Source organism: Rhinopithecus roxellana, chromosome 10 (genome assembly GCF_007565055.1).
Source record: "Rhinopithecus roxellana isolate Shanxi Qingling chromosome 10, ASM756505v1, whole genome shotgun sequence".
Classification (NCBI taxonomy): domain Eukaryota; kingdom Metazoa; phylum Chordata; class Mammalia; order Primates; family Cercopithecidae; genus Rhinopithecus; species Rhinopithecus roxellana.
This window is the reverse complement of record NC_044558.1, coordinates 57,742,321-57,769,287: the sequence shown is the minus strand read 5'-3', so window position 1 is coordinate 57,769,287 and position 26,967 is coordinate 57,742,321. Positions and strand designations below refer to the sequence as shown.

The 26,967-nt window shown below is 47.9% G+C and overlaps 1 protein-coding gene across 1 annotated transcript in view; it reads left to right on the top strand.

Annotated features, from left to right (window-relative positions):
• Positions 1 to 15,321: 15,321 nt before the first annotated feature.
• The window catches only part of SP1 (Sp1 transcription factor), a 33,525-nt gene continuing 21,879 nt past the window's right edge, over positions 15,322 to 26,967 (top strand). Inside the window, exons 1-3 of the mRNA XM_010373921.1 lie at positions 15,322 to 15,444; positions 16,790 to 16,947; positions 17,243 to 18,755. Coding sequence (XP_010372223.1) covers positions 15,438 to 15,444; positions 16,790 to 16,947; positions 17,243 to 18,755 — 1,678 coding nt within the window. The 5' untranslated portion in view covers positions 15,322 to 15,437. The remainder of the gene's footprint in view (positions 15,445 to 16,789; positions 16,948 to 17,242; positions 18,756 to 26,967) is intronic.

The following is a 26,967-nucleotide window of genomic DNA, read 5'->3' as shown; positions in this document are numbered from 1 at the left end:
GGCTCAGTGGTCAGGAGATCGAAACCATCCCGGCTCACACAGTGAAACCCCGTCTCTACTAAAAATACAAAAAATTAGCTGGGCATGGTGGAGCATGCCTACAGTCCCAGCTACTCAGGAGGCTGAGGCAGAAGAATCACTTGAACCTGGGAGGCAGAGATTGCAATGAGCTGAGATCACACCTGGTGACAGAGTGAGACTCCGTCTCAAATAAATAAATAAATAAGCTTGGATGTGAACCTTGACCTGTGGCTCCACCACCTAGATTCACTTCGTTCCACTGTTTTTTATTTTATTTTTATTTTATTTTATTTTATTTTATTTTATTTTATTTTATTTTATTTATTTTTCTGAGACAGAGTCTCATTCTGTCGCCAGGCTGGAGTGCAGTGGCACGATCTCAGCTCACTGCAACCTCTGCCTCCCAGGTTCAAGCCATTCTTCTGCCTCAGCCTCCCAAGTAGCTGCGATTACAGGTGCCCACCACCACTCCCAGCTAATGTTTGTATTTTTAGTAGAGATGGGGTTTCGCCATTTTGGCCAGGCTGGTCTCGAACTCCTGACCTCAGGTGATCCACCCACCTCAGCCTCTCAAAGTGCTGGGATCACAGGCATGAGCCACCGCGCCAGGCCTCCACTATGTGTATAAAGGTACAGACTTGTAAGGGCAACAAAGTGTTAACAGCTGCATGCTTAATAAGACAGTAGAGGTTGCAATGGGGGCTCCTGGAGTAGTGTGGCCAATTCAAAGAGAAAAGGGATGTTTTTGGAAAAGACTCCAGAACTGCAGCTTAATCTAAGACTTGAAAGGTGAGTTCTTCCCAGTACTTTGGGAGGCTGAGGCAGGCAGATCACCTGAGGTCAGGAGTTCAAGACCAGCCTGACCAACATGGAGAAACCCCATCTCTACTAAAAATACAAATGTTTTCGGCCGGGCACAGTGGCTCACACCTGTAATCGCAGCACTTTGGGAGGCTGAGGAGGGCGGATCACGAGGTCAGGAGATCGAGATCATCCCAGCTAACACGGTGAAATCTCGTCTCTACTAAAAATACAAAAAAATTAGCCAGGCCTGGTAGCGGGCACCTGTAGTCCCAGCTACTCAGGAGGCTGAGGCAGGAGAATGGCGTGAACCCGGGAGGTGGAGCTTGCAGTGAGCTGAGATCGCGCCACTGCACTCCAGCCTGGACGACAGAGCAAAACTCCACCTCAAAGAGGAAAAGAAAAGAAAAAAAAGAAAGGTGAGTTCTTGACCTATGGGAGAAGGGCACTCCAGAAGGGCACACCTATGTGTGTATCAGGGCAACGTCACAGAGGAAGGCACTTGGTCTATTTTTTTTTTTTTTTTTTAAGAGACGGAGTCTCTGTTGCCAGGCTTGAGTGCAGTGGTACTATTTCGGCTCATTTTTGTATTTTTAGCAGAGACAGGGTTTCACCATGTTGGCCAGGCTGGTCTCAAACTCCTGACCTTAAGTGATCTGCCCACCCTGGTCTCCCAAAGTGCTGGGATTACAGGCGTCAGCCACCGCGCCCAGCCTTGATTTCATTTTACCCCGATGAGATCTGTGTTCAGGTGTTCAGTAAGAGTCCCTGAGGCCACCATGTGGTGCCTATTTTGAAGAAGATCAACCGGGAGACAATGAATCTGTTAAATGCATACACAGGAGCAATGCAAATAAGCAATGAGGGAGTTAGGGCTTGTGGATAACTAAAGCAGTGACTAGGGGTATGGAGAGAGCAGAAGAGATAGGTCTGAAAGATACTTGTGGAATAAAATTGATGGAACTTTTTTTTTCTTTTTTTTTTTTTGAGATGGAGTCTCACTCTGTCGCCCAGGCTAGAGTGCAGTGGCACGATCTCAGCTCACTGCAAGCTCTGCCTCCTGGTTCATGCCATTCTCCTGCCTCAGCCTCCTGAGTAGCTGGGACTACAGGCACCCGCCACCGCACCTGGCTAATTGTTTTGTATTTTTAGTAGAGATGGGGTTTCACCATATTAGCCAGGATGGTCTCCATCTCCTGACCTCGTGATCCGTCCGCCTCGGCCTCCCAAAGTGCTGGGATTACAAGCATGAGCCACCGTGCTGGGCCTCTTTTCTTTTTTAGACAAAGTCTCACTCACTGTTGCCCAGGCTGGAGTGCAGGGACACCATCTCAGCTCACTGCAACCTCCATCTCCCCATTCAGCGATTCTGCTGCCTCAGCCTCCTGAGTAGCTGGGACTACAGGCACATGCCACCATGCCTGGCTGATTTTTGTATTTTTATTAGGGACAAGGTTTCACCATGTAGCCCAGGCTAGTCTCCAACTCCTTGGCTCAAGTGATCTGCCTGCCTCGGCCTCTCAAAGTGCTGGAATTACAGGCATGAGCCACCATGCCTGTAACCAAGCCTTCTTTTATTATTTTATTTTAAATTATTTATTATTTTATTTTAAATTGATAAGATTTGATGACTAATTACATATGCTGTGACGGGGATGATGGAAGTTTGAGAAGGAGAGAGTAGAAGTTTGTTGGGGAGTAAACTAGACAGAAGTTCCCTGAAAAAGGGATAACTTGTGTATGTATCTCCTTCATTGCAAGTAGGACAGTATATTATGATTACCTGTGTATGCATCTGCTTCCTCTAGTAGGCCATGAGTCATGGCCATGTCTCATCCCCCTCACCTTCCCTAGTGTCTGGCACAATGTCTTGCACACAGTATGTTCAACATTGATGAAAGAATATCAGTAAAGAGTGGCCTTAGTCTGGGGTGGTACTAAGGAGAGCAGAGAATGGTGGGGGTGTAAATAATCACACCAGTTGGAAGACAGGAAGTTCTCCAGGCTACTCCCTCCCTCCTCAGTCTTAGTCAAAAGTCTGACCCACGGAGGATTGCTCAATTTTCTCTGAGTCCTTTCCTTCTCTGGACTAGCCGCACAGTGTGATAGATGCTGACTAGCTGGGACATGGATGTCTTCAGTATGGGGGAGAGGGTCTCACCCAAAGTCTACTACTACTGCCCAGAAGCCATTCTTTTTTTTTTTTTTGAGACGGAGTTTCGCTCTTGTTGCCCAGGCTGGAGTGCAATGGCGCAATCTCGGCTTACTGCAACCTCTGCCTCCTGGGTTCAAGTGATTCTTCTGCCTCAGCCTCCTGTGTAGCTGGGATTACAGGTGCCTGACACCATGCCCGGCTAACTTCCTGTATTTTCAGTAGAGACGGGGTGTCACCATGTTGGTCAGGCTGGTCTCAAACTCCTGACCTCAGATGATCCATCCGCCTTGGCCTCCCATAGTGCTGGGATTACAGGTGTGAGCCACTGCACCCAACCCAGAAACTGATTCTAAAGAGGCACTGTGTGGGAGAAGCCTCGGACTTCTACTTCCCTTCTCTAAACCAGTAAGCCTTGACATATATGGCAAAAGGTGGCATGTCCTTGGCTCTGCGCCACAGGCTCATTTGGCAAGGGGATAAGAGAAGAGGACAGCTGAGAAGGTGCTGAACTCCAGCGAAAAGGAAAGGAGGCCATGGGCCTGAGGCTTGTGATGTGAAAGGAGAAAGGAGCCCGTGGGGATTTGTATTGTTATGATTATTATTATTTAAACATTTTGGCTAGGTGTGGTGGCTCAGAGCTGTAATCCCAGCACTTTGGGAGGCTGAGGCAAAAGGATGGCTTGAGCCCAGGAGTACATGGCTGCAGTGAGCTAAGATCATGACACTGCACTCTGGCCTGGGTAACAGAGGGAGACTCTGTCTTAAAAACTTTTTTAAATGGGTTGGGCGCGGTAGCTCACGCCTGTAATCCCGGCATCCCTGAGCCAGCAGACTGCCTGAGCTCAGGAGTTCAAGACCAGCCTGGGCAACACAGTGAAACCCCGTCTCTACTAAAATACAAAAAATTAGCCGGGCGTGCTGGTGTGCACATGTAGTCCCAGCTACTAGGAAAGCTAAGGCACGAGAATCGCTTGAACCCGGGAGGTGGAAGTTGCATTGAGCTGAGATCACGCCACTGCACTCCAGCCTGGGAGACAGAGCAAGACTCCATCTCCAAAAAAAGAAAAAAAAAATTAAAAATGGCCGAGTGCAATAGCTCACACCTGTAATCCCAGTACTTTGGGAGGCCGAGGCGAGCGGATTACCTGTGGCCAGGAGTTCCAGACCAGCCTGGTCAACATGGTGAAACCCTGTCTCTACAAAAAATACAAAAATTCACCCAGCATGGTGGTGCGCACATGTAGTCCCAACTACTCAAGAAGCTGAGGTAGGAGAATGCCTTGAACCTGGGAGCTGGAGGTTGCAGTGAGCCGAAATGGTGCCACTGCACTCCAGCCTGAGTGAGAGTGAAACTCTGCCTCAAAAAGTAAAAATTAAGGCCAGGTGCGGTGGCTCCCGCCTGTAATCCCAGCACTTTGGGAGGCCGAGGCAGGTGGATCACGAGGTCAGGAGTTCAAGACCAGCCTGGCAAAGATGGTGAAACCCCGTCTCTACTAAAAATACAAAAATTAGTCAGGCGTGGTGGTGGGTGCCTGTAATCCCAGCTACTAGGGAGGATGAGGCAAAGAACTGCTTGAACCCAGGAGGGGGAGGTTGCAGTAAGCCAAGATCGCACCACTGCACTCCAGCCTGGGTGACAGAGCGAGACTCCGTCTCAAAAAAAAAATAATAATAATAAAGTTAAATAAAACTAATACTGTTGGGGTCAGGCATGGCAGTTCACACCTCTAATTTTAGTACTTTGGGAGGCCAAGGCAGGAGGATATTGAGGCCAGAAGTTGAAGACCAGACATGAGGCAACAGAGCCAGACTCCATCTCTATAAAACAAAAATTTGCCGAGTGCGGCTGGGCGTGGTGGCTCACACCTGTAATCCTAGCACTTTGGGAGGCCGAGGCAGGCGGATCACGAGGTCAGGAGATTGAGACCATCCTGGCTAACATGATGAAACCCCGTCTCTACTAAAAATACAAAAAATTAGCTGGGCGTGGTGGCGGGCGCCTGTGGTCCCAGCTGCTTGGAAGGCTGAGGCAGGAGAATGGCATGAACCCAGGAGGCGGAGCTTGCAGTGAGCTGAGATCGTGCCACCCCACTCCAGCCTGGGCGACAGAGTGAGACTCTGTCTCAAAAAAAAAGAAAGAAAAGACAAATTAGCCGAGTGCAGGGGTGAGTGCCTGTAGTCTCAGTTAGTTAGGAGACTGAGGTGTGAGGATCACTTGAGCCTGGAAGTTGGAGGCTGCAGTGAGCTATGATCATGCAACTGCACTCCAGCCTGGGTGACAAAGTGAGATCCTGTCTCAAAAAAATTGAAAAATTTCACCATTTGTACTGTTAAAAAATCATTTAGGCCGGGTACGGTGTCTCATACCTGTAATCCCAGCACTTTGGGAGGCTAAGGCGGGTGGATCACCTGAGGTCGGGAGTTTGAGACTAGTCTGACCAACACGGAGAAACCCCGTTTCTACCAAAAATAAAAAATTAGCCGGGTGTAGTGGCACATGCCTGTAATCCCAGCTACTCAGGAGGCTGAGGCAGAAGAATCACTTGAACCGGGAAGCAGAGTTTGCAGTCGGCCAAGATTGTGCCATTGTACTCCAGCCTGGGCAACAAGAGCGAAACTCTGTCTCAAAAAAAAAAAAAAAACAAACAAACAAGGTGAGTTATTGACCTATGGGAGAAGGGCACTCTAGGAGGCTAAAACTGTGTGTGTATTAGTGCAATGTCACAGAGGAAAGCACTTGGCCTTTTTTTTTTTTTTTTTTTTAAGACAGGGTCTCACAAAACTTAGCTGGACATGGTGGAGCACGCCTATAGTCCCAGTTACTTGGGAGGCTGAGGCAGGAGAATCTCTTGAACCCGGGAGGCAGAGGTTGCAGTGAGCTGAGATGACGTCACTGCACTCCAGCATGGCAACAGAGGGAGACCCGGACTCAAAAAAAAAAAATAATAAATCATTTAAATCGGTATAGAGAAGAAAATGAACCTAGAACACCCATCATCTAAACTTAACAATTATTATTATTATTATTACTATTTTGAGACGGAGTTTCGCTCTTGTTGCCCAGGCTGGAGTGCAATGGCGTGATCTCGGCTCACGGCAAACTCCGCCTCCTGGGGCTCAAGCGATTCTTCTGCCTCAGTCTCCAGAGTAGCTGGGACTACAGGCACATGCCACCTCACCCGGCTAATTTATTTTAGCAGAGAGGGGTTTTCGCCCTGTCAGGCGCGGTGGCTCGCGCCTGTAATCTCAGCACTTTGGGAGGTCAAGGTGGGTGGATCATTTGAGGTCAGGAGTTCAAGACTAGCCTGGTCAACTTGGTGAAACCTCATCTCTATTAAAGATACAACAATTAGCAGGGCATGGTGGCTCACACCTGTAATCCCAGCTACTCGGGAGGCTGAGGCAGGAGAATTGCTTGAGCCCAGGAGGCAGAGGTAGCAAGGAGCCAAGAACGTGCCACTGCAATCCAGCCTGGGCAACAGAGCAAGACTCTGTCTCAATATAAATAAATAAGTAAATAAATTCCACCAAGGGTCACTGCACACTTACGGAAATGCTGAAGAAGTAGAATTGTAGTCAGGGAGTCCTGCCTGACCTGCCTTGAGACCTTGGTCGGGCACACTTCTCAAGCTCTGTTTATTTCCTAACTTTTGGAAAGGGATAATATATCTACAGATGTTAGTTATGAGTTTGTGAGTGACTGGAGAAATTCTTCCTGGGACACTCCCAGGGACCTTTGCCCAGGCACCTCTGATAGCCTACAGCGGCGGGGGAGGGGAGCGCAGAGCGCTGGCAGGAGGTGGTGAAGATTAACGCTTCCAAGCAGGGCATCTGGGGCGCGGGCAGTGGTGCGGAAAACCCCTCTTGGAGACAGAAGTCTGTGGCGCTCCTGTCCTCTCCCTCCTTCTTCTCTCCACTATTTTCCTGGCCATACCAAGAAGGAACTAACATGGTGTTCCAGGGCCTTTCCCCTACATGAGCCACCCACTTGCCCAGTTTTTCTCCCTGGGGGCAGTGAAGGCTTCCGGAAGAAGCGTTGAGAAGTCAGGTGTCAGGCCTCCAAGAACTTCAGCTAGCTTCTCAGGCTCGAGGGAGGGAGGGCAAAGCAGGAAGGAGGGGTTTGCGGCTGGGGAGAGCCACAGGGCCCACCCCTAACCGGAAACTGGGGGTGGAGAGGCCCCAGCCCAGCCCACGCCAGTCTTCCAGCTCCGGGCTGGGCCTGAGGCCGGCAAGCCCCACCCCATTCCTCTGGGCACCTCGTGGCCCGGGCGGGTTTGTTTACGAATCCGGCTCCCTCCTCCTCCAGCCCGGCCCTCCGCCCGCCCCCAGGGTGGCCCCAGTTCCGTGGGAGGGGGAAACAGAGCCAGCCCCTGGCCCGCTGCCCTCCTCTCACCTCCCCTTCCCTTCCTTCCTCCAGCCTCTGCCGTGAATGCCCAGGGAGAGCAGGTCCTTTTCCCACACCTGTTTGGGCCATGCTCCTTTTCTGGGAATGGGGTAGGGTCCCTTTCTTCTCACCTCTGGACTCTGGAGAGTTCTCAGGGCTACTTGTCTCAGGAGAGGAAGGAGAAAAGGAAACTGCTTCACTTTTGGTTAAAAGAGGAACTTTTTTTTTTTTTTAATGCTGAGCTGGGCCGGGCGTGGTGGCCCCACGCCTGTAATCCCAGCACTTTGAGAGGCCGAGGCGGGAGAACCACTTGAGGTCAGGAGTTTGAGACCAGCCTGGCCAATATGGTGAAACCCTCTGTACTAAAAACACAAACATTAGCGGGACGTCGTGGCATGTGCCTGTAATCCCAGCTACTCGGGAGTCTGAGGCAGGAGAATCACTTGAACCTTGGAGGCAGAGGCTGCAGTAAATGGAGATGGTGCCACTGCAGTCCAGCCTGTGCAACAGATAGAGACTCCATCTCAAAAAAGAAAAAAAAAATCTAAATGCTTAGCCGCCAGGCAGGCCCCCATCACACTTGGAGTGCAGGGGTCTGAGTGTGTGTAGGTACCACAGGGGTTAGATGACATTAAGCACGCCTTCCTCAGGGGTGTGGCAAGCCTAGGCTCCCTGAGGAGCCTTAGGGGTTTGGGTATTTGGGGAAGGGAAGGGAAATGTTTTAATTATGTGTTTGTTCCAAACTGGAATCCCTAGGGGTCAGATTTAAATGTTCAGGAAAGCTCTATGTTTGATCTACTTGGGGTATAAGCCCATTTCTGACCCTCCTCAGTTCCCTGAGCCTTCTTTCTCCAGTTCTCAAGAAAGCAGATGGATTGTGAAACTTCCAGTCTCTCAGCAATCTCTCTTCCTCTTCCTCACCATGCCTCCAACTACTATTGGTTTTATTTGGTAAAGGATCTTCCAGCTCCAGAGACCATCAACTGGGCTTACTGTCAGGGAATATTAAAAAAGGTTGAGCCAGAGTTCAGCTCCAACAATAACTAAATTGTGTTCCTGACCATACCTCCCAGCCCTCAAACAAAAACTCTCATTTTACAACCAGCCTTGCTCCTTCAGGGCCCTCAAGACCACCAGAGCCACAGACTCTGCAGAACTGAATGAACGTCTTCCTAGTATTACTAGGTGCAGCCCAGGCAGGGATGAATCACAGTGCTTCTCAAATGAGGAAACAAAGACACAGCAAAGGTACAGAATGAGTCATTTTAAATAGTGTTAATAATAATAAAGAATATTGGCGGGGCGCAGTGGCTCATATCTGTAATCCCAGCACTTTGGGAGGCCGAGGTGGGCGGATCGCCTGAGGTCGGGAGTTGGAGACCAGCCTGACCAACGTGGAGAAACCCCATCTCTACTAAAAATACAAAATTAGCCGGGCATGGTAGCGCATGCCTGTAATCCCTGCTGCTCAGGAGGCTGAGGCAGGAGAATCGCTTGAACCTGGGAGGTGGAGGTTGTGGTGAGCCGAGATTACGCCATTGCACTTCAGCCTGGGCAACAAGAGCGAAACTGTCTCAAACAAACAAACGCAAAAAAGATTATCAGCAACCAGTTAGCAGCAGCCAGTCCTGAATTTCTCACAAGTTCTGGGCTTGCCAACCAGGAAAAAGTCCGTCTTGTTTCAGTTTCTTTTTGGATCAATTTCTTGCCTTGCCAGGGTTCTTAAAAGACTTCGGGGGCTGTATGCGGTGTTCCCTCCAGTTTCTATAGTCCGAATTGCACTGAATGATCTTAGCCTGCTTATCACAAGCTTCTGATGTGAAAAGTCTAGGCTTGTTTTCTTATTCAGAGAGGTAGAAAGTAAGAGTTTAGAAGACTGCGAGACTTCACTATTTTGTCAAAAGACTTTTTTTTCTAGCCTCCTTTATCCTAGAGTAGGCAGGACAGGTAAAGAAATTTCAGTTGGGCCGGGCGCGGTGGCTCAAGCCTGTAATCCCAGCACTTTGGGAGGCCGAGACGGGCGGATCACGAGGCCAGGAGATCGAGACCATCCTGGCTAACACGGTGAAACCCCGTCTCTACTAAAAAATACAAAAAACTAGCCGGGCGAGGTGGCGGGCGCCTGTAGTCCCAGCTACTCGGGAGGCTGAGGCAGGAGAATGGCGTGAACCCGGGAGGCGGAGTTTGCAGTGAGCGGAGATCCGGCCACTGCACTCCAGCCCGGGCGACAGAGCTGAGACTCCGTCTCAAAAAAAAAAAAAAAAAAAAAAAAAAAAAAAAAAAAAAAGAAATTTCAGTTAGTCCACTTTGTACTTAGCTGTAGTTGAGAGTTTGATGGAGTTTCGCTCTTGTTGCTCAGGCTGGAGTGCAATGGCGCAATGTCAGCTCACTGCAACCTCCACCTCCAGGGTTCAAGCGATTCTTCTGCCTCAGGCTCCTTTATAGCTGGGTTTACAAGGCATGCGCCATCATGCCTGGGTAATTTTTGTGTTTTTAGTAGAGGTGGGGTTTCTCCATGTTGGTCAGGCTGGTCTTGAACTGCCAACCTCAGGTGATCTGCCTGCCTCAGCCGACCAAAGTGCTGAGATTACAGGCATGAGCCACCTCGCCTGGCCTGTAAAATGTTCTTAATTATCAGATTGCTAAATAGGAGACTGAAAAAAGGTGAGGATTGGGTTGAAAATCAGCAAGAGGCCCGGCGCGGTGGCTCACACCTGCAATCCCAGCAGTGTGGGAGGCTGAGGCGCGCCAATCACTTGAGGTCAGGAGTTTGAGACCAGCCTGGCCAACATGGAGAAACCCCCCATCTCTACTAAAAATACCAAAGTTAGCCAGGGGTGGTGGCATATGCCTGTAGTTCCAGCTACTTGGGAGGCTGAAGTGGGAGAATCACTTGAACCTGGGAGACGGAGGTTGCAGTGAACCAAGATCCTGCCACTGCACTCTACCCTGGGCGACAGAGTGATATTCCATCACACACACACACAAAAAATCAGGAAGAGTGATTTAACTTTTATAAGGCACCCAAATGAAAGCTGAGAACCAATCTTAGTATTATATCTGGAGACTATTCAGGATGGTCAGGATTAGGCTTCCCCTCCCATTTAACAAAAATGTTACTGGGACTCAACTATATTCCAGGCCCTGAGAATCCAAAGTGAAAAGGCATCATCCCTGCCCTCAAATCGCTTAATCTAGTCAGGGAGACAGGATACTCAGATACCTCTAATGGAGGCAAATAAAAGGAGCACAGTGGCCAGGGTATTCAATAATTGAGGGAGGTAGGAAAGGCTTCATAGAAGTCATTCTTATGAAAGATAGGAATTTGGCCGGGTGCACTGGGTCACGCCTGTAATCCCCGCCTGTAATCCCAGCACTTTGGGAGGCCAAAGCAGGCGCATCATGAGGTCAAGAGATCAAGACCATCCTGGCCAACATGGTGAAACCCTGTCTCTACTAAAAATACCTAAATTAGCTGGGCGTGGTGGTATGTGCCTGTAGTCCCAGCTACTTGGGAGGCTGAAGCAGGAGAATCGCTTGAGCCCAGGAGGGGGAGGTTGCAGTGAGCCAAGATCACGCCACTGCACTCCAGCCTGGCAACAGAGCAAGACTCCGTCTCAAACAAAAAAAAAAAAAAAAGAAAGAAAAAGATACGAATTTTAAGTGGGGCATGGTGGCTCATGCCTGTAATCTCAGCACTTTGGGATTGAGTTTAGGAGTTCAAGACCAACTGGGCCACATAATGAGATCTCATCTCAACAAAACATCAAAAAGTTAACCAGGTAGCCAGGCGCAGTGCCTCACACCTGTAATCCCAGCACTTTGGGAGGCTGAGGCAGGCAGATCACCTCAGGTCAGGAGTTCAAGATCAGCCTGGCCAACATGGTAAAACCCCGTCTCTACTAAAAATACAAAAATTAGCCAGGCATGGTGGCATATGTCTGTAGTCCCAGCTACAAGGGATGCTGAGGCAGAAAGAATTGCTTGAATCTGAGAGGCAGAGGTTGCAGTGAGCCAAAATCGTGCCACTGCACTCCAGCCTGGGAAACAGCACAAGACTGCGTCTTAGAAAAAAAAAACATTGCTGGGCACAGTGGCTCACGCCTGTAATCCCAGCACTTACAGGTCGAGGTGGGCAGAGGATCACCTGAGGTCAGGAGTTTGTTTGAGATCAGCCTGGCCGACATGATGAAACCTCATCTCTACTAAAATACCAAAATTAGCCAGGCATGGTGTTACGCGCCTGTAATCCTAGCTACTCGGGAGGCTGAGGCAGGAGAATCACTTGAACCTGGGAGGCAGGGGTTGCAGTGAGCTAAGATTGCACCACTGCACTCAGCCTTGGAGACAGAGTGAGAGTCTCAGAAAAAAAAAAAAAAAAAAAAGACACTGCGTGTGTGCATGTGAGGGATCTGAATAGCCTTGATATAAGTTTGGGTTTTTTGTGTTTTTTTTTCAATCTAAAGGAAATTTGTGCAGGTTTTTACAGAGCAATTGGACAAGATGGATCATGTCATTCATTTGCTCTCAGGGACTATCAATAAACTAGTATACCTCTAGGGTATTCCTCACTAGCCACATGCTGAATTATGTTCTTCTAGAGGAGCAGAGGCGAAAGAATTGTGAAAAGGATGATGGCTTTTGAATTTCTGAATCTAGGTCTTTTTCCCAAAAGATTCCCAAAATTGGGAATCTAATTCCCAATTCAGATGTAGACTAGGGCTATGGAAAAAACACAGACTTTGGAACTAAACAGAACAGTCATAATTTAACCAAAATATCTGAGCCTCAGTTTTCTCATCTGTAAAATGGGACAACTATCTCTTAAATTGGTAGGAATAATTAAATTAAATAAATATGTGAAATGTTTAGAATACTCCTCCACGGTGTTAGTTTCTCTCCCTACCTCCATCCCCAAGCAAGTTTAGGTATGGACAGTTGCTGAATGCACTAAACAGCTATTAAAATCTTCAGAGCTTGATTTACAAAGATGAGTAATGCAGTTTCTTCCAGGAAATTTCTCCCTTTCTGGAAGTTTCTTTTCCCCAGTTTCTTCTCTTGGTGTTTTTGTTTTGTTTTATTTTCTTTGAAACTGAATCTTGCTCTGTTGCTCAGGCTGGAGTGCAGTGGCATGATCCCTGGTTACTGCAACCTCCGCCTCCCGGGTTCAAGCGATTTTCCTGCTTCATTCTTTTGAGTAACTGGGACTATAGGCATGCGCCACCACGGCCGACTAATTTTTGTATTTTTCGTAGAGACGGTGTTTCACCATATTGGCCAGGCTGGTCTCAAACTCCTGACCTCAAGTATCTGCTTGCCTCTGCCTCCCAAAGCGCTGGGATTACAGGCGTGAGCCACCGCGCCCCGCCTTCTTGGTTTGTTTTAAACTGGGTTTAGGGACTAATCACTTGAAAGAGCTACTTAAAAACAGGTTTAAGGTGGAAGTCTAGGAATCTGCCTTTTTTGAAAAAGAACCCAGAGGATTCTGAGAGTGACATTTCGTTTTGAGAAACCTTGATATAGTGAGAGATGCAATTATTTGTCATGTAATCTGATAATTTTTCTTTTTTTTGAGACGGAGTCTCGCTCTGCCGCCCAGGCTGGAGTGCAGTGGCGCGATCTCGGCTCACTGCAAGCTCCGCCTCCCGGGTTTACGCCCTTCTCCTGCCTCAGCCTCCCGAGTAGCTGGGACTACAGGCTCCGGCCACCTCGCCCGGCTAGTTTTTCGTATTTTTTAGTAGAGACGGGGTTTCACCGTGTTAGCCCGGATGGTCTTGATCTCATGACCTCATGATCTGCCCATCTCGGCCTCCCAAAGTGCTGGGATTACAGGCTTGAGCCACCGCGCCTTTCTGATAAATTTCATAATAAAGGTATATAAGAGGATGATGCCATTTGAGCTGTCCTGGGAGTAGGGGTAGGATTTTTTTTTTTTTTTCAGGAGCTAGACAGTAAAGATTAAAAAGCATTTATATATTTACTTGCTTTGGGGACAAGGTCTCACTCTGTTGTCCTGCCTGGAGTGCAGTGGCAGGATTTGGGCTCACTGCAGCCTCAACCTCCTGGGCTCAAGCGATCCTTGGACCCCAGCCTCCTGAGTAGCTGGGACTACTGGCGTACATCACCACGTCTAGCTAATTTTTGTTATTTTTTTGTGGAGACGGGGTTTCACCATGTTGCCCATGGCTGGTCTTGAACCCCCGGGCTCAAGCGATCCGCCCGCCTCGGCCTCTCATAGTGCTGGGATTACAGGCCTGAGCTACTGCGCCCGGCAGCATTAATTCACTGAAGAATTTACAGAAAACTTTTTGTGGAACTATTCTGGGTTGGAATCTAACACTTAACGACTCATTTGCTTTGTGACCTTGGTTAAGTCACTTCTCGGCCTGAATGTCTTCACTTATAAAATACATAATATAGCTAATACTTAATAAAATCTTCCTGATAAGGATGACACGAAATACCAACTGCCTCCCTGACTTAGGCAGTCAGCAATCACTTCACGTTTTTACCTGTCTAAAGCAGCAGAGGCCTCAGTTCTTAACTCCAAAAGCCTTAAAATAGTATAGGAGAATTCAGATTTTAAAACGTAAGAATATATAAGCAAGCAACAACATTTAAGATACAAATACTGAAGGACATGACCTCATCGTGTCATTGATAAGCTATCAAGGCCGGCTCCACCAAAACACGGATAAAGAGGAGGCCAGAAATCCAGGTGCTTGCAGTAAAGTTTAACCTTCGTGATTGCAAAAAGCAGGAGCTCAGCTATCTTGCTTTGTGCATAGGCGGTATTTACTATTAACTGGGAAAAATGGAAGTGACTTATCTGCACTTTAGCCTCAAAGCTTGAAAAGTTAACCAGTCGTAAGTGGTTAGCGCCTTTGTCTGGCGGAACTTAACAAAATGGCGTTTTCTGGAATCTTACGGAGACTCTGCATATTGGTCAGCTCAGTATTAACTTATTTGGTGGGCGCTGTCCCCAAATCTCGTTCCGGCTGCACTCGCAGGGCTTGCAGCGACATTGAGGCATCTGCCCGCCTGTCAGCCCACCCGGGAAACGGATAAGATTTGAGAGGTACTTCATAGGGTCAGTTAAATGAAGACTCAAACAAATCCTAGTGTTGATGCGGAACTGCGCGCCAAATGCCTTGGCTCTGACACCTGTTGAGCTGCAGGACTCCATTAAAGCGTCCCACCTAATGACTGTAACAACTTCCCCTGAGGTGGGCCAATATGGCGACGGTCTCCTCTTGGCACAGCCCTCTTCCCTCCCTTATGATGGGCGGCTCCGGTAACGCCCATTGGCCAACTAGGAGGCGGTGCCAGGCTTACTTCGTTCCCTTATTGGATTGAATAACTGAGGGAGCCGCCAATTCTCCTCTGCCACTCCAAGTTTCCGCCCTCAGAGTTAATCCGGCGTTTAATTGGCTTTTAATTCACGTCAATATGCGTCCTTTCCTGTCTCTTTTCAGTCTTAATCCAATCATAACTTTCCTGGCTGCCCGCCTGATTTCTGATTGGTTTTAATCAGCTTCAGCCTATCCTATTCCTGTCTACTTCTTACCTCTCCTCCCACTAGGATTTTGCCCAAGCATATCCCGGATTCTAGTTGGCCGTTGTTCTGTCATTCCTATCAAAGCTTTCCCTATCCCGACGTCTCAGGGAGCCCGCCTGCCGGTTAACTGGTTTCCTTCCAAGCCAATAATCCCCAGATCCCGCCCATCTTCACTTCCTGCATCCTTCATTGGCTTTTAACACTGAGAGGGCGGTCTTTTTGGGCGGACACCAGGCACGCAACTTAGTCTTACACGCCTTAGAGAGCAAGCAAGTCTTGCCATTGGAAAATCTCACCGTCTTTCTTCCGCAAGTCCCTCCTTTCCCCCTCCCTCATTGGGCGGGGCAGCAGAGAAGGGGCGGGGCCTAGGTTGGGCTTGTGGCGCGCTGCTCCCTCCTCCTCACCCCCCCCTCCCTGTCCGGTCCGGGTTCGCTTGCCTCGTCAGCGTCCGCGTTTTTCCCGGCCCCCCCCAACCCCCCCGGACAGGACCCCCTTGAGCTTGTCCCTCAGCTGCCACCATGAGCGGTAAGGATGAGTCCACTCCAAGCTTAGGGGTGGGAGGCGAGTGAGGGGGCGCGCGCGAGGGCCGACCGGGCGATCCCCGCCGTGAGGGGGGGCGGGCGGGAGGCGGCGGCGGCGGCCTAGGTCCCGCCCGGGGCGGAGGGAAGGGAGGGAGACGGGGCAGTGGCGGGGCCTCCGAGGAGGAGGGGGATGGGCTGCCCGCCCCGGGGGAGGGGGCAGCGTGGCCTCGCCCGCCCCCTGCCCGCCCCGGCCACGGGGGACGGGCCTTACCCCCCACTACTCGGCCGCCCGCCTGAGGCTCCTCCCGCCGGGGGATGGAGCCGCGGGGGCGGCCCGAGCAGTGAAGGCCCCGCCCGGGCCAACCGCTTGTCTGGTCCGCCCTCTGGTCGCCGCCTGCTCCGGGGCCCTCCTCCCCCCACTTTCCGTAGATTTCCCTTCCCCCCGCCCCACCGTCCCGCCCTTTCCACGCCCCTCACCCCGAAACCGCCCTTTCCCTCAGGGCCCGCCCTCCGCCCCGAAATCTCCTGACTACTAACCAGTAGACCCCTTTAGTTCCTTAGTAGTATTCACAAATGTTTTCCTACTCACACTTTTTATTTCTTTTTCTCCTCTCCTCTTGTTACTTTTAACACTTGGATTTTTGTTTCTTTATCTCTCTCTTTTTTTTTTGAGAGGGAGTTTCGCTCTTGTCGCCCAGGCTGGAGTGCAATGGTGCGACCTCGGCTCACTGCTACCTCCCGGATTCAAGCGATTCTCCTGCCTCAGCCTCCGGGAGTAGCTGGGATTACAGGCATGCGCCACCACACACGGCTAATTTTGTATTTTTAGTGGGGACGGGGTTTCTCCTTGTTGGTCAGGCTGGTCTCAAACTCCTGACCCCAGGTGATCCTCCTGCCTCAGCGTCCCAAAGTGCTGGGATTACCGGCATGACCACCGCGCCCGGCCTCTCCATCTCTTTTAACCTTAATTTTAGGAAGCTTTCCATCCACCCACATGTGGTTTTTTGCCTTACCTGTCCTTTTTTCCCTTAGGATACTTTATCTTATTTTGAAACTCTTTCAACATGACTACCGTCCTTCACATTTCCTATCCCCAAAGCACTTTTTGAATGTTTTCTTAGTTTAATTTTGTGTAAGGGAGAATTGAGGTCCACTTTTGGCACCATTGAGCCTAGTTCATGTCCTGCATGCCCTGCAGCTCCCCTCTGCCCTCCAATCCATTTTCTTTATACTGGCGCCTTTCGCCTTCCTGTTAGTCATTGCTATTTCATCATAGCCTCCTTTTATCCTTCCTACTTCATCTCTTTTCTTCCCTCAAGTTTAAGTTGTTTGTTTTTTAATTGTTTTAGAGCAAGATCACTCCATGGATGAAATGACAGCTGTGGTGAAGATTGAAAAAGGAGTTGGTGGCAATAATGGGGGCAGTGGTAATGGTGGTGGTGCCTTTTCACAGGCTCGAAGTAGCAGCACAGGCAGTAACAGCAGCAGTGGAGGAGGAGGAGGGCAGGTAAGTGATAATGATAGAGTGGGGAAGATGTTGAGAGGATGTAAATATTCTTAGATAATTGCCTTACTCTTCATAGAAAGCTTTTTAGGGAGCTTATCAAAACCATTTTATAGATAAGAAGTAAGAGTATGGAGATCCCCAAAGACAGGAGTTTCAGCAATACAGATAGGTCAGCTTTTTGTTTCTGTTTTTTGCTCCTTGTCTGCACTACGTTGCTGTTTATTTGTTGTATACTGCCCCCTAGGCTGGCAGCTGGGTGTCACTAACTCCTTTCCTCTCCCTTATTTTTGGCCAGGAGTCCCAGCCATCCCCTTTGGCTCTGCTGGCAGCAACTTGCAGCAGAATTGAGTCACCCAATGAGAACAGCAACAACTCCCAGGGCCCGAGTCAGTCAGGGGGAACAGGTGAGCTTGACCTCACAGCCACACAACTTTCACAGGGTGCCAATGGCTGGCAGATCATCTCTTCCTCCTCTGGGGCTACCCCTACCTCAAAGGAACAGAGTGGCAGCAGTACCAATGGCAGCAATGGCAGTGAGTCTTCCAAGAATCGCACAGTCTCTAGTGGGCAGTATGTTGTGGCTGCCACTCCTAACTTACAGAACCAGCAAGTTCTGACAGGACTACCTGGAGTGATGCCTAATATTCAGTATCAAGTAATCCCACAGTTCCAGACCGTTGATGGGCAACAGCTGCAGTTTGCTGCCACTGGGGCCCAAGTGCAGCAGGATGGTTCTGGTCAAATACAGATCATACCAGGTGCAAACCAACAGATTATCACAAATCGAGGAAGTGGAGGCAACATCATTGCTGCTATGCCAAACCTACTCCAGCAGGCTGTCCCCCTCCAAGGCCTGGCTAATAATGTACTCTCAGGACAGACTCAGTATGTGACCAATGTACCAGTGGCCCTGAATGGGAACATCACCTTGCTACCTGTCAACAGCGTTTCTGCAGCTACCTTGACTCCCAGCTCTCAGGCAGTCACCATCAGCAGCTCTGGGTCCCAGGAGAGCGGCTCACAGCCTGTCACCTCAGGGACTACCATCAGTTCTGCCAGCTTGGTGTCATCACAAGCCAGTTCCAGCTCCTTTTTTACCAATGCCAATAGCTACTCTACTACTACTACCACCAGCAACATGGGAATTATGAACTTTACTACCAGTGGATCATCAGGGACCAACTCTCAAGGCCAGACACCCCAGAGGGTCAGTGGGCTACAGGGGTCTGATGCTCTGAACATCCAGCAAAACCAGACATCTGGAGGCTCACTGCAAGCAGGTCAGCAAAAAGAAGGAGAGCAAAACCAGCAGACACAGCAGCAACAAATTCTTATCCAGCCTCAGCTAGTTCAAGGGGGACAGGCCCTCCAGGCCCTCCAAGCAGCACCATTGTCAGGGCAGACCTTTACAACTCAAGCTATCTCCCAAGAAACCCTCCAGAATCTCCAGCTTCAGGCTGTTCCAAACTCTGGTCCCATCATCATCCGGACACCAACAGTGGGGCCCAACGGACAGGTCAGTTGGCAGACTCTACAGCTGCAGAACCTCCAAGTTCAGAACCCACAAGCCCAGACAATCACCTTAGCCCCAATGCAGGGTGTTTCTTTGGGACAGACCAGCAGCAGCAGCACCACTCTTACACCCATTGCCTCAGCTGCTTCCATTCCTGCTGGCACAGTCACTGTGAATGCTGCTCAACTCTCCTCCATGCCAGGCCTCCAGACCATTAACCTCAGTGCATTGGGTACTTCAGGAATCCAGGTGCACCCAATTCAAGGCCTCCCATTGGCTATAGCAAATGCCCCAGGTAAGCTTTCCGATCTTTTGCTTTTATTGGGAACCAACCCTAGCATCTTAGCTGAAACTTGAGTCGAAATAAGGGAATAGAGCCTTTTGAGATAACACTTTCTTGAGGGCTAGTCATTTAGACAAATAAATTTGAGAAATAGAGATTCTGTTTAAGTAATTTGGAACTGAAGTAAAGGAAACTTCTCCAGTTAGTTTGATGAGAAAGGAGCACTTCTGGGCAATATTTTGGAGTCTGTGTACTACTCAGTGTTTTTGGTGCTGCAGAATAAGGGTTGACAAACTTTTTCTGTAAAGGGCCAGATAGTAAATATTTTAGGCATTGTGGGCCTCATGTGGTCACGTTTTCTTTTTTTTTTTGAGATGGAGTCGTGCTCTTACCCAGGCTGGAGTGCAGTGACGCAGTCTCGGCTCACTGCAACCTCTGCCTCGGGTTCAAGCGATTCTCCTGCCTCACCTTCTTGAGTAGCTGGGATCGCAGACAAACGCCACCACGCCCAGCTAATTTTTGTATTTGTAGGAGAGACGGGGTTTCTCTGTGTTGGCCAGGCTGGTCTCGACCTCCTGACCTCCGGTGATCCACCTGCCTTGGCCTCCCAAAGTGCTGGGATTACAGGTATGAGCCACTGCACCCAGCCACATTTTCTTTTTTGTATGTTTTTTTCCACACCCCTTTAAAAATGTAAAACCATTTTTAGCTCTAAGGCCTTCTTTGACCTGTAGGCCAACTCCTCCATAGGATAAAAATTGATTATGGGCCGGGCACGGTGGCTCACTCCTGTAATTCAGGCACTTTGAGAAGACGAGGCAGGTGGATGGGTAGAGTTCAGGAGTTCAAGACCAGCCTGGGCAACATGGCGAAACCCTGTCCAACAAAAAACACAAAAATTGGCCGGGCGCGGTGGCTCAAGCCTGTAATCCCAGCACTTTGGGAGGCCGAGACGGGCGGATCACGAGGTCAGGAGATCGAGACCATCCTGGCTAACACGGTGAAACCCCGTCTCTACTAAAAAATATAAAAAATTAGCCGGGCGAGGTGGCGGGCGCCTGTAGTCCCAGCTACTCGGGAGGCTGAGGCAGGAGAATGGCATGAACCCGGGAGGCGGAGCTTGCAGTGAGCTGAGATCTGGCTACAGCACTCCAGCCTGGGCGACAAAGCGAGACTCCGTCTCAAAAAAAAAAACATACACACAAAAATTGGCCAGGCATGGTGGTACATGCCTATGGTCCCAGCTACTCGGGAGGCTAAGGCATGAGAATCTCTTGAATCTGGGAGGCAGAGGTTGCAGTGAGCCAAAATTGCACCACTGCACTCCAGCCTGGGCTACAGAGTGAGACTCTGAAAAAAAAAAATATAAAATGTAGTCAGGCGGCTGAGCACGGTGGCTCATGCCTGTAATCCCAGCACTTTGGGAGGCTGAGGTGGGTGGATCACCTGAGGTCAGGAGTTCATGACCAGCATGGCCAACATGGCAAAACCCCTTCTTTACTAAAAATACAAACAATTGGTCGGGCGTGGTGATGCGCACCTGTAGTCCCAGCCACTCAGGAAGCTGAGGCCAAGAATTGCTTGAACCTGGGAGGCAGAGGCTACAGTGAGCCGAAATCACATCATTGCACTCCAGCCTGGTTGACAGAGCAAGACCCTGTCTCAAAAAATAAAAATAAAAAATTTGATTGTGAGCCGGGTGCGGTGGCTCATGCCTATAATCCCAGCACTTTGGGAGGCCGAGGTGGACGGATCATGAAGTCAGGAGTTCAAGACCAGCCTGATCAATATGGTGAACCCCGTCTCTACTAAAAATACGAAAATTAGCTAGACGTGGTGGCACAAACCTGTAGTCCCAGCTACTCGGGAGGCTGAGGCAGGAGAATCTCTCGAACTTGGGAGGCAGAGGTTGCAGTGAGCCAAGATCGTGCCACTGCACTCCAGCCTGAGCGACAGAGCAAGACTCCATCTCCAAAAAAAAAAAAAAAAAATTGATAATGAATTTTGCCCGTTTGTAGAACACAGATTATCATCAGGTATTTCTTGTGAACTGTAACTCCTAATTGAAGGGAAAATGATCTAATGGGTTGTTTTTCAACAAAATAAGTTCCCTGGTTAGTATTAACGAGAATATCCCACACTGAGCGTGCTGGTTAATCAGGGATGAATTTTTCTTAACTCCTAGTTATATTAAAAACAAAATCCCATAGCTTCCCTTCACACTAACATATGAGTGTCCTAGGTGATTCTGGTATTTCCTAGGTAGCAGTCTAACTTCCGAGTCTGCTTTGAAAGTACTGTGTGTGGTTAGGGAGGAGAGAGAAAGGGAGTGGGGTAAGTTGGGGTCTGGAATGGAGTGGGGGATGTGGGATTGAGAAGAGTTAGGAATGAGGAGAGCATTGAAGGGAAAAATAATCTGGGAAGAATATTGAATTGGTTGACCATAATGTTCAGGGTCTTTCATTTTGAACTAAATGTTTCACTATTAATTTGAAATTAAAACAGTAAGCAGTTGTAAGTCCATGTTGTAAGACCAGTTGTAAGACCATGTCTTTTTTTTTTTTTTTTTTCCGTTTTTGAGACTGAGTCTTGCTCTGTTGCCCAGGCTGTAGTGGAGTGGTGCAATCTCTGCTCACTGCAACCTCCCCGTCCTGGGTTCCAGTGATTCTGCTGCCTCAGCCTCCCAAGTAGCTGGGATTACAGGCGCGAGCCGCCATGCCTGCCTAATTTTTGTATGTTTAGTAGAGACGGGGTTTCACTGTGTTTACCAGTCTGGTCTTGAACTCCTGACCTCAAGTGATCCGCCTGCCTCAGCCTCCCAAAGTGCTGGGATTATAAGTGTGAGCCAGCACGACCAGCCTGACTGTAACATTTTAAATTCCGTTGTATGGAGCTGATCTTTAATAAAGCACAATAAAAGGATATACACACATTTTTATATTCTGGCACAATTATACAAATATGGAAAATAGTTAAATGTCACCAAATAATATCACGCAACTTCTAGTTCTTTTTTTTTTTTTTTTCTTTTTCTTTTTCTTTTTCGGGACTGAGTCTTGCCTGTCTCCCAGGCTGGAGTGCAGTGGTGTGATCTTGGCTCACTGCAACCTCTGCCTCCCGGGTTCAAGCAATTCTCCTGCCTCAGCCTCCCGAGTAGCTGGGATTACAGGCGCATGCCGCCATGCCTACTAATTTTTTGTATTTTTTTTAGTAGAGGCGGGGTTTCACCATGTTGGCCAGGCTGGTCCCGAACTCCTGACTTTGTGATCCGCCCGCCTTGGCTTCCCAAAGTGCTGGGATTACAGGCGTGAGCCACCGCGCCTGGCCACTTCTAGTTCTTTTGGCATATATATGTGGGTTTATAAATTGTTTACTTTTGTTACCAAGTTCTCATTCCATTTAGACTGATTCTTACATAAGTGAGGGTAACAAATAGGCAACCATATTTCCTGCGTCTTGCAGTTTTGGTAAATCTGGGGGAAAAGTCTGCTTGAGTTCCCTGATTTTCTTACATTTCTGTGGTGTGTTTAGAAATACTGCATGTTGAGCTTTAACAAAACAGTAATTTTCTTAGTTAATTGAAATCTTAGAATTGAAAGTTAGAGCTGGAAGGGACTGAATTTATCTAGTACAACTGCCTTATTTTCTAGACGAGGAAATTGAGGTACAGAGAATCACTTAATGAGGTAACAGCCAGAGCTGGGGCTAGTTCTACTAGTCTAGGGTGTAACCTGTTTTAACTAGGGACTTGAAAAATTCTTTAGATTGTTAAAAATGTATTCGAAAAGATGTTTTTGCTTTATGATTTAATGCTCTAGAACTGACAGGTGTTCTATAAACTAAACATTTATGGGAGTAGAAATGGGAAAAGTTTTATAAAAACTGAGCTCTACAGCATAGAAAATTAGACACTTCTGGGCAACCTACACCATCATGTTTGTTTTCTTTTTTTCTTTCTTTTTTTTTTTTTTGAGACGGGAGTCTGGCTTTGTCGCCCAGGCTGAAGTGCAGTGGTGCAATCTTGGCTCACTGCAAGCTCCGCCTCCCGGGTTCATGCCATTCTCCTGCCTCAGCCTCCAAGTAGCTGGGACTGCAGGCGCGCACCACCACGCCGGGCTAATTTTTTGTATTTTTAGTAGAGACGGGGTTTCACTGTGTTTGCCAGGATGGTCTCAGTCTCCTGACCTCATGATCCACCCACCTTGGCCTCCCAAAGTGCTGGGATTACAGGCGTGAGCCACCGCGCTGGGCCTCATGTTTGTTTTCTATTTGCTCTTAGATTGAAGTACCCAGTTTTGCTCTTCTTCAAAGCAAAATGGATTATTCCTGTTAGTAATTTGGATCCTTGCAATTCTAAAAGGCTTATAACTTAGGCTTTAGAGAAAAGATATGATGCATTCTCATAGATAAATCATGCTCTGGGGAAGTCTGCTATTTAATATGTCATAGGCTAGTGCTACCTAGTTGTTACTGATGGTCTTTGAGCTGAAGAAAATGCATGTGTTTCTGTAAGGTAACAGGAGCTTGACATTCATTAATGAGATAATGAGGCATTGACAGGCTGTTTTGTGAGAGCTGAGATTGTTCGCTTCATTAATAGGGGTTTTTGAAGATCCAAACTTCCTCCTTTCTGGCAAGTAAAAATTGTGTAGTATTTCCCCTTTAATTTATATGACTTTATCCTTCATGAAAGATAAAAAAATTACTTCCCAGAAGCTCACTGCTTTTTCAGCTTTTGCCTTCCTGCTATAAAGTATCTTGTTTTGGCCAGGCATGGTGGCTCATGCCTGTAATCCCAGCATTTTGGGAGGCCAAGGCGGGCAGATCTCTTAAGCCCAAGAGTTCAAGACCAGCCTGGGCAACATAGGGATCCTCCATCGCTACAAAAGATATGAAAATTACCTGAGCATGGTAGCACACACCTATAGTCCCAGCTACTTGGGAGGCTGAGGTAGGAGGATCGCCTGAGCCCGGGACGTTGTGGACACAGTGAGCCATGATCACGCCACAGCACTCCAGCCTGGGTGGTAGGGTGAGTCCCTGGCAAAAAAAAAAAAAAAAGGTGTCTCATTTTACCCCCTTCTCTGATAGTTATTTTACTGTAAAATTTAACCTTTTTGTAATATGTTCAACTTCTTAATGGTATGATGTAGAAAGAACATTGGATGTGAAATGTTGTATGATACGTGTGTATGTCACTGTACAAAATGATTGTGGGAGATTGCGGCTTCCATGGTATTTACTTAGTCTGTTTACATTTATTATTTATTTTTTTAATGATTTTTTTCTTTCTTTCTTTTTTTTCTGGAGGCAGAGTTTTGTTCTTACTGCCCAGGGTGGAGTCCAATGGCGCAATCTTGGCTCACTGCAACCTCTGCCTCCTGGGTTCAAGCGATTCTCCTGCCTCAGCCTCCCAAGTAACGCCCACCACCACACCTGGCTAATTTTTGTATTTTTCGTAGAGTTGTACCATGTTGGCCAGGCTGATCTTGAACTCCTGACCTCAGGTGATCTGCCTGCTTCGGCCTCCCAAAGTGCTGGGATTATAGGCGTGAGCCTCTGTGCCCAGCTGCTGATTTTTGTATTTTTAGTAGAGACTGGGTTTCCCCATGTTGGCCAGGATGGTCTTGATCTCCTGGCCTCCCAAAATGCTGGGATTACAGGTGTGAGCTTTTTTTTTTTTCTTGACACCCCTCTTTCTTTATCAGCAGCTTTTCCTTTCATTTTGTAGTCATATTCTTCCAGATCTTTATTTTATTTTATTTTATTTATTTATTTATTTTGAGATGGAGTCTTGCTTTGTCACCCAGGTTGGAGTGCAGTGGTGCGGTCTTGGCTCACTGCAACCTCCATCTCCTGGGTTCATGCAGTTCTCCTGCCTCAGCCTCCCGAGTAGCTGGAATTACAGACATGCGTCACCATGCCTGGCTAATTTTTGTATTTTTAGTAGAGACAGGGTTTCACCATATTGGTTAGGCTGGTCTTGAACTCCTGACCTCAAGTGATCCACCCACCTCAACCTCCCAAAGTGCTGGGATTACAGACGTGAGCCACCATGCCCGGCCTATTTTATTTTATTTTTTATTTAAAGCCTCAGATGTTTTTCTTAGCCACTGCTGAATCCTGAAACTCTTGCCACAGGTTGAGGGGGAGTTGACTTTTAAAGATTAAGTTTGGATGACTTCTTGTGAGTTCTGTCTAATAAAGAGTGCAGGACTGGGCTTTGGCAGGAGAATAGAACATATTTCCTTGATGGGTATAATTCACTCACGAACCAAATTTCAGGTACTAAAAATAACGATTTCACATCTGCTGGGTTTTATTGGGGTCAGGAAAATGTCTTCTCTTAGAAGTTAAGTTGAATGTGATACCAGGGTTGGTTTGCCAAGGGTGTTACTAAACTTGGGGTCAGATTGCTGAGATCTAATTTGTTAAAAAGTTGTGTTTTAGACCAGTAAATTTGGACATTAATGAAAAGTAGGTTTAGATGATTTAAATGTCTTACCAGTTATCATGTTTGTGCAAAAGGTCATATGAGAGAATTTACTATTTTAAGATATTTTATCAAATATAATATTGAATGTTTCTGCATCTTTTGTCTTTACCTAGTATTATACTTGTTTCTTTTTATTTTATTTTATTTATTTATTTTTTTTTTGAGACGGAGTCTCCCTCTGTGGCCCAGGCTGGAGTGCAGTGGTCGGATCTCAGCTCACTGCAAGCTCCGCCTCCCGGGTTTACGCCATTCTCCTGCCTCAGCCTCCCGAGTATCTGGGACTACAGGCGCCTGCCACCTCGCCCGGCTAGTTTTTTGTATTTTTTAGTAGAGACAGGGTTTCACCGTGTTAGCCAGGATGGTCTCGATCTCCTGACCTCGTGATCTGCCCGTCTCGGCCTCCCAAAGTGCTGGGATTACAGGCTTGAGCCACCGCGCCCGGCCTTGTTTCTCTTTTTAATTTAAAAATTTTATTTTCTACAGATATCAGCACAGAAAGATATACTTGGTTCGTAGGGTGTTTGGTGCTTTTTAAATAGTTATTTCAGTTTAAGTAGGAAAGATCTCATTTAAAATCTAAGTGCTTTGAGGGGGCCGGGCGCGGTGGCTCACGCTTATAATCCCAGCACTTTTGGAGTCCAAGGCAGGCGGATTGTCTGAGCTCAGGAGTTTGTGACCAGCCTGGGCAACACGGTGAAACCCCGTCTCTACTAAAATACAAAAAATTAGCTGGGCATGTCAGTGTGCGCCTGTAGTCCCAGCTAGTAGGGAGGCTGAGGCAGGAGAATTGCTTGAACCCGGGAGGCAGAGGTTGCCGTGAGCTGAGATCGCACCACTGCACTCCAGCCTGGGCAATAAAGCTAGATTCCGTCTCAAAAAAAAAAAAAAAGGCCGGGCGCGGTGGCTCAAGCCTGTAATCCCAGCACTTTGGGAGGCCGAGGCGGGCGGATCACAAGGTCAGGAGATCGAGACCATCCTGGCTAACATGGTGAAACCCCGTCTCTACTAAAAAGTACAAAAAAAAAACTAGCCGGGCGAGGTGGCGGACACCTGTAGTCCCAGCTACTCGGGGGGCTGAGGCAGGAGAATGGCGTGAACCCGGGAGGCGGAGATTGCAGTGAGCTGAGATCCGGCCACTGCACTCCAGCCTGGGTGACAGAGCGAGACTCCGTCTCAAAAAAAACAAAACAAACAAACAAACAAAAAAAACAAAACAAACAAAAAAAAATCTAAGTGCTTTGATTGATTTGAAAATCAGTGGAATATGAGAAGACAGTCTTCAGACCTTTTCCATGGCTCCTATTTATTCATTCCAGTGGCTTTCTCTTTATGAATGACGTCATTGTTAAATCACGTTGCCTTGTGTAATGGGGCCATTTTAGTTCTTAATTAAATAACAAGAGTGCCTTCTGTTTCAGAAAAGTTTAGTATCTGTTATATCTCTCTTTCCCTTTGTTTCATTTTGTAAAGTAGCATGTAAACGTGCAACTAATAATTTAGTTCTGCTCGTTACTTGCTTTGAAAATGTTTTAAAATGTAAGATGAACATCTGTAGAAAAACTTTATTACATAATGCTTTTTAAATTACTTATTGGGTGTCTGTCAACATTAGTGGATAATAGTTGGTTTTTTTTGTTTTACTATTTAATTGAAAAACAAGCACATTATTTTTCATATTTCCTACAGAAAGTGTTACAATAGTATTGTCCTTTTCTTTAACATTTAGCA